Source organism: Propithecus coquereli, unplaced genomic scaffold (assembly GCF_000956105.1).
Source record: "Propithecus coquereli isolate 6110/MARCELLA unplaced genomic scaffold, Pcoq_1.0 Scaffold263, whole genome shotgun sequence".
NCBI lineage: Eukaryota > Metazoa > Chordata > Mammalia > Primates > Indriidae > Propithecus > Propithecus coquereli.
This window is the reverse complement of record NW_012148208.1, coordinates 43,384-51,611: the sequence shown is the minus strand read 5'-3', so window position 1 is coordinate 51,611 and position 8,228 is coordinate 43,384. Positions and strand designations below refer to the sequence as shown.

The 8,228-nt window shown below is 35.8% G+C and overlaps 1 protein-coding gene across 1 annotated transcript in view; it reads left to right on the top strand.

Moving 5' to 3' along the window:
- Window positions 1-8,228, top strand: part of SAMSN1 (SAM domain, SH3 domain and nuclear localization signals 1) — a 103,311-nt gene that overhangs the window by 90,126 nt on the left and 4,957 nt on the right. Inside the window, exon 6 of the mRNA XM_012647360.1 lies at window positions 1,216-1,366. Coding sequence (XP_012502814.1) covers window positions 1,216-1,366 — 151 coding nt within the window. The remainder of the gene's footprint in view (window positions 1-1,215; window positions 1,367-8,228) is intronic.

Below are 8,228 nucleotides of genomic sequence, written 5' to 3'. Positions count from 1 at the left end.
GAATTATCTAGTTATGTTTCTGTGTGTAGACACACTAGCTAAGCCTTCCTGCATTACTATTGGTGCACCCCAAAGGGGATGCTCCTTGGAGGAAATACAGGTTGAAAGCTTGCTTGCCTCTGCTGTTCATTTGTTGTGTGACCTATGAAAAAAACCAAGTTCTAAAGGAGTGAAATGACTTGTCCAAAATTGCACAGTTAGATGGTTGTGTCAGAATGGGAACTTTTCTGTTCTCTATTCTAATTTAGTGTTCAATTAAAATACACTTTTAAAAAAAGAATTGTCATGGCTCTTGCTTTCCTTTTTTTGTCATTGCTGTTAAAAAGGGCTGGTAATAAGTTCTTCCTGATTACTTCAAACTTTTAGACTTCCTCTTATCTTAGTAAGTAAAATAAGGATATTGAAATCATGATCAAGTAAAATGGGAGGAATTTTTGAGGAAGTTGAAAAAGTATTCAATTTCCCTTTTCATTTTTATTCTGTTAGGACAGAGGTTACACAAATAACATATGGACTTTGAAATCAGATGCCTATGAATTTTAAACTAATATATATTGATGCAAATGATGGACAAAATATACATGCTGAGAAAAGAAACAATATTGTCCCCAACTATAGTGCTTTTATGCTTAATAAATCCTTTTAGTGAAATAGAAAGTCTAGAATTCCTTAGGTTTATATAATGCTTTTTAACCAAAATGCTAAACCCACATTTTATATAGAATAATGTCTATTTCAAACTCATTTTTAACCTATCCCAAGAAGTTAATAAGAGTAGATGTTTTTGCAACCAAGCAAACAAAAAGATATATAGATTCAGAAATATTGCTATACTATACTACTTTGTTAGAGGCATTTTATTGATAGACTTAAAGAAATGCCAGTTCTGTCAATTTAGCTAGTAGGGAACTTAAAAGTGCCAAATGGGGTGTATGATCCAGCTATTTAATTAATCCCTGATTTGGAATTGTATAGCTTAAGGTAATTATTTTATCTTTACATTTGCCCCCCTAGAAAGTGAGAATTATATAACATAATCTTTGAAGTGCTCTAGAATTCATATGTGGGAAACTAATAGTAAAGTTAAGCAGAAGTTCTATTGTCACCCTTGGTTTCCATGTACATTTCTACATTTTCTTTAAATCTAAAGAGAATTAAAAATAAAATATTTGAATCTAACTAATTTGTACTATACACACATTTTCTCTCCCACAGGAATATACCTCAACACTTTTGCTCAATGGTTATGAGACTCTAGAAGATTTAAAGGATATAAAAGAGAGTCATCTCATTGAATTAAACATTGAAAACCCAGAAGACAGGATGAGGTTACTATCAGCTGCTGAAAATCTCCTTGATGAAGAAAGTAAGTGTGCACTCCTACTCCTCTCCTTAGCTGATAAAAGCAGTTTCATGTAAATAGTAAAATCTTTAAAAACAAAGGCCCAGTTTTATTTACTGAGCATCATACAAAGCATTCTTTCCCATAAAATAAGTATTTTCATATAAATTTGGAAACAACAACTCTGGTCAAATGTCTAATTAGGAATAGGAACTTTTTTTCCTTATTGGAGTCCTAGGAAATGAAATCTTTTCTGGGTACCTCATTTCGATTCTGCAGAGCTATTAATTTACTCACAAGTGGATGCCTGCATTCCCAAAGACTGAAGGAGTTAGAGACAAATATTTAGTAACAGCATAAGCCATTAGTGAGAAATGTCACACATGGCTTCTGTAGAACAACACAGAGCATGGCTCTAAGCTAATGAGCCTTCACGCCACACAGGAAAATTCATTTCATTACCATATAGTCACATCTTGTATATGTTTATAGTATTCTTTCAGAATGCTATAATAGCTTGCAAAAATATTCGACATTCACTTTTATTATCTGAGATGGTGCTCTGTATTTGTAAGTATAAACCGAAGATGGAATAATACATGCAGATTCACACAATACTGGCTACACTAACAGGGTTTGTAAAGATAGGATAGCTTTTATTTTTATAATTCATTCAGACCACCCTTTCCACTAAATCTGGTCAGGCCTCCAAACCCTGAGCTCAGGATGTGCCAAACTCTGCAAGAAGTATTTTATGAGGGAAAAAAAGGAGAGAGATGGAGTCTAATTTTAAAGATGAAGAAGAATTTAGATCATTGAATCCAGCCTTCTCTTTCAAAAATAAAACTACTAATAACTATTAACTACTTTCTTAAAACATGTGCTCTGACTAAAACTTTGGGCCAAGGTCTTTACGTTTATTATCCTCTTGAGTGCTCTCCACAGCTCTGTGGGTTAGATAGCACTGCCCTCATTTTTACCATGAGAAATTGAGACCATAGTAACTTTCCTAAATGCACACATAGTGAATTGTAGAGTTAGGATTCCAACTCAGGGTTTGCGCAGCTATGCTATACTTTCTAACACTGCAAGTAACAGCCCCAATGAAGAGTGAGATGAAAGCTGTATTTAGGACCCCAGACCCTTGACTATCCTTTTGTGGGTTATCCTATACCCTCAGAAGCCCCACAAAATTGGGGCATTACTATATACTGGCTTTTTAATCTAGTAGGAATTAATTTACTTTTTTAGAAACTGTTCCTTGCTTTATTCTTATTTGCTGTCTTGTGTTTGCATAGATTTTCATACTTTACCAAGAGATTTCACACACATGACTTACTTAACACCAGCAGGATGGATTTCATCATTAGGTCTAGGTTTTCATATGCTTGCTTTGAAGTTGCAGGGGCTGGGAGATGGAAAAGATAGGGAGATGGGAGTCACAGAGACAGACAAAGTCCAAACTGAAGAGAGTAGCCAATTTACTCAACAGCACAAGCCCAAACAAAATTGATCAGTGTAAACTGATGTAGCAATATCTTTCAGGTAAATAAGGCAGTTTCTTTCACATCTTGTCATTTCAAGACATAGCTCCCACTAAGCAAAGTCTGTCAAAGAAATAGATTTTGTAGGTTTCTTGTGTTGATAATATTCAGTGTCATTGCCAAAACTCTCCAAAATAATTTGACCATGAAGTAAGGGAAGGAGAAGAGTGTTTTTTGAACACTTGTAAATAATTATTTTTCTTCCACAATAGCATACATCTAGATATTTTGCACAATTTACAGATGAGGAAAAAATTCAGAGGTGAATTTCAAAGAGGTTGAACAGCTAGATAAGAAGCAGAGATGGAGTTTTAATCAAAGGCAGTCTGCCATGAGACTCTTACACATGTGCAAACTCGTAAATATGACAGCAATGAATATTTGAAAATTGAAGTTTTCTGCTAGTTCACCAAAATTTCTCAAGGGCTTTAGTTAAGTTTTCCAACTCAGCAAGTGAATGGTGAGAGGCTACCGTGGCTGCCCGGCAACAGGGTTTGTGAAGAGAAGGGACGGGAGCCTCAGCAAACAGCCCTTTCAGTGATTAGAGTGTCCAGTAAAGACCCACAGAGGGAAGAAGGGTCCAGGGCGAAGGCTTGTGTCCACTTCATTTTTTTCATTCCACCTCCCTCATCACCTGTCTACTTTCCATGTTAACAAACGAACAATGATTTATAGGTGATACAATATGAAAATTGGGTTTAATTTTAAAAACCACCTGACTCAAGTTCTGCCTCTGCAAGACGTGAAAACTAAAACCCAAGTAGCTAAATGGCTTTCTCAAGCTCACGTATCTACAACTGAGTCTCCCAAATCTATCAGAAACATGTCCTAGTACATCCTGATCTCTGAAAACAAAGCAATATCTCCAAAACGTGAAATGACTTTTAATATTTGATGTAAGAAAGGACAAGTTCCAGAAATTATTCCCCTATATAAAACTTTAGAAAACAGTACTTGAAGGTCACTAGAAGTTGATCACTTAGTGATAGCTAGTAACTTACAAACATGCACATATAGAGCCAAATTCTGAGAGATGAAAAATAGAAAAAATGCAGATTCAACCAGTGTTTCTTGTCAACACACTACCCTGAAATTTTTCTTATTTTAATCTATGGTCTAAAGTAGTATTAGAATATACATGTCAAAAAGATGCATATTGCATGTTAGGCTATTCTGACTGAAAGCTATTTATCTTATGTGAAACTGCTTTGCTAAAGAAATAAAGAAGAATGACTTCCATTTGTTGATAAGATGGTGAGTTCTGATGATTTGGCACCATGCTGCTGCATACTTATTTTTGTCTATTCTCCACTCTGTGAATCTTATCTTCTACAACTGTGCTAAAGATTAAATGTACAATCTTCATGTACCCTGAATGATAAAGACCTTGAATACATGGTTATATAAAACTGAGACATTATTAAAAATAAATTCATATCACAGTCATAGGTTAAAAATAGCTTTTTTTGAAGAATGGGGTATGCAAATTGGTCAGGATTTTATGTATGCATTTTATTTTGATCATTGAATAATGTCAATTTGGGGAACATGAATGCATTCCTACTTTAGGGTTTCATTGTTAATTTGGGAAATTGGAAAGTTTTGCTTTGCTGATCATTCAATATAAAAATTGAGCAAATGGGGCATTTGTCTTGAGGATAACACATTGATAATATAGAAGCAAAGTGTTACAGAAATAACACTTTGAGATAATGTAGAAAAAAACCACAAGACCCACATGAGCCTTTAATATATCTAGAGGGACCAAGAGGATGGAAGACAGGACACGGAAAAAACCAGACATCTAAGATTTAGAGCAAGTAATTTTCCTTTTCTCTTAGGTCAGGAAAGGTAGCATTGTACCCACTGTGACCTTGAAAACGTAAACTGGATTAAACTTTTTAGGTCACTGCTTGACAGGAGGTAAAGATACTTCTCCAAAAAGCTGATAAAAGGGCTGGCATGTGGTGTTAGAGTTGATCACAGCATTACCTCTGGAGGACGATAAGGACTTTCGGGTTCTGAAATCCCAGCAAGACCGGCAGAGATATTTGGGATTTGCTCCTGTGTTGCATTAGAACTGAGCAGAACTAGGTCACTGGTTTCCTCAAATGGGATTCTAGATAAGCTTAAAGGGAAGAGAAAAATTGGAGTGAGACTCAGCTCTTGAAGGAATAAATGAGCAGAATCTGTTTATGTTGTTCATAGTAGGGTTTCTCTATTTATCATCTGAATTTAAAAATGGCTTGTTTGCTTTGGGAGTAATATTCACAAGTAAAAAAGGAAATAGACAAATGTGTGTGTGTGTGTGTATGTGTGTGTGTGTGTGTGTGTGTTGTTCCATAAGCACAGACTTCAAGGCCCCTTTGCTTTACTCAGAAATGCCTCTTTAAAATAATAAGATTGTTTACTGCTGTTTACACTAAGTATTTTCTCTTTATTCTGCACTTCTTCCTCTTTTCCACATTTAGAAGCACTTTAATGTGTCTTAAAATTGTGTCTATGAGAATGTGTACTATTTTCTTTGGAGAAAATGGGTGATGGAAATACCTTGTTTTCCCTTGAGTACAGGAATAATTAAATTTTAAATTGAAAAAAGTTGGTAACGGAATAAGCAAAGTTCACAGAATCTGTATATGATATGCTTTAGATACCTGCAAACTCTGGTTGCAGTGCCAAATGAGAAGGAAGGGGAAAGGGTGGGTTGTGTGCCAGACCACTGACACCAGCTGTGGTCACAGCAGCCCTCACTGCTCAACCAGACCCAGTTGTGCCTTCCTGCCTGCTCGCCTGCCCAAATCCATGCAGGGCAACTGGCGGGGCCCAGCCAGGAGCTTGGAACGCGCGCTGCCAGCACGCGTTTGCAGCTATGCTAAGCAGCAGTCCAGCAGTGGGCATAACAGTGTGCCAGGGTAGCCTGGTGCCCAGCCCCTGACATGAGTACCTGGGGTTTCCAACCCACTTGCCATATGATTTGAATCTAGATTCAAGAAATATATAGCTTTTAAGAAAAAATATGCTGTCTACATATACAAAGTAGAGAAGGCATACAGGCATTTTACTTATATGTATTTATAAACATGTGCTTAATATCTATTTCTAGTCATATCTGTTTGGATCTATGCGATTTAATTTCTTCAGATTTCTTTTTAAATTTACTCCCTATGATTTCATTTGTGATAGATGCCATATTCAAGTATTTTTACTCTTCTACCAAAAAATTCCCAGTGAGAAGGGTTCACAGATATTTCACCTTAATACCTAAGGACCTTCGTTATGCCTGCACATATACAGCATTCCTAAACTTGTGTTTATACTGCACCATGATTGTGTACTACACATGGCTTTGTAATGATTATCCTGGCTGAACAAGACCAAAACGTCTATTGTCATGTGCTTTCTCAAAACCCCTAGTCTTGTGCTTTGTATCCAGTACATGGTTAACAAATGCTTATAGAATGCATAAATGCTGAGTGAGGAGGTGAAGAGATCTGTAAATAGTAAGCACCTCTTTTTTTTAATTACAAAAATTAAAATCACCTTCAATCCCGCCTCATCCATACAAGTTTTAATAGGCTGAGTGGGATTGGGGTGTGTTGTCAAGATTTATTTTCTGTATATGCTAACCATGAATGCATGTGTGTATACAAGAGTGTAAATAAGTACTTTTTTGGAAGGCAATAATGTAAAAAACTATCCAAGTTTGAAATGGGCACAATTTTGTATCCAGAAATTCCAGTTCTAGGAATTTGTCCCACTAAATTCAACATACAAATGCATATAAATATTAGCTAAAATAGTAGTAGCTTTAGTTAAAATCTTGTAAAAACTATAGGAAGTTTCATCAATAATTAATTTGTTAAATGAATTCAGATATACGCAAATGAAACAATAGTTTGAAGGTGTTAAGAAAATCATATAGAGCTCTCTGCCTACTGACATCAAAATATGTCCAAAATATATTAAGTGGTAAAAGCAAATAGCAGATCAATAATATTCAGGATAATCACATTTTTTCAGAAGTAATAATTTTAGAAATGATGAAATCGGATTAATTTTTCAGCATATAAATGTCAAAAAGGAAAAATTTTACCTCTACCCTGTTAAAGTCTCAGGCTGAGCCTGAAAATTAAATTGACATAAGACAGACATCAACAGGAGAAAAGCATACAAATTTATTTAACACAAGTTTTATGTGGCAAGGGAGCCTTCATAAGGAAATAAAGACTCAAAGAGGAGTTGGAGTTTGAACACTCATATACTGAATAAGACAAAGAGGAGTATATTGTGAAAATGTGACAAGGCACAGGAACTTGGAGTAGTGTAGTTATTTGGGTGGAGAAGTAGTTAGGAGGGTAAGGATTAGTCTAACATGGTTTGTATAGATTTCTCTCGGCCCCAACTTCCCATCGTTGATAATAAGAATGATACTTTTCTTCTGGTATAGGGAGAACATCTTTCACATAGGAATTTTATATACTTTTAAGAAGCAGAAGGAAAGTCAGAGTGATTTTATTGCACCTGCTGTTATTCTAGTATATCAAATGCAAAACAGTCAATATGCTAGAGCAGCATATTTTGGATGACACGTTCTTAATTCCTTCATCTAGCAAATAGGATTAATTAACCTATAGGAAATATGATACTGATTTCCAGGCCCAAAATTAAATAATATGTGATAGTTTTTAACCTTATTTGATCATTATCAATATAGTCAGTCTAACATAAAAACAGCTCAACTGAGGTAAATATTTCCTGGGATCAAAGCCTTCCATGGCATGTGTGGTTGGAGGGAGTAGCAACCTAATGGTATTGTCCATGGCGGTGTTGAGTTATTGTGATCTGGAGTGAGCATGCCTCTGCCCCTACTGAAGAACCCAGCACAGTGGAAATGGAGATTGCCGTGGGTAAAAGTGAAAGAATTTACTCCCTGGTGCACATCTCATTAGAGTGTAGGTTCGGATGCTAGACTGCAAAGAGAGATGTCCAAAAAGAGGGGAAGTCATTTCAACTCCACATTCTCTCATGGCCTCAGGGAAACAGCAGCAACTGGTTGTTTTTCCATGAATGGATTGCTGTTTTTCATTTGTTATTTTTCCAAAACATGGGTTAGCATTCAAGTGAAATGAATGACAAATATTCATTATAATTAGAAAATTTAAGTGTTCAGGTAAGTTAAAGATGTGCTTCAGATAAAAAATAACTTGAGAGTCATGCCATATTGTCCGCTAAATTTTCCTCCATGAACAATGCTGCCTCTTGACAAATAAATATAGCCATAGTTACCTGGAGAGTGGCTGGATTTTCTTCTGAGTTGCTCAACATGAGGTTGAGGTTTTGAG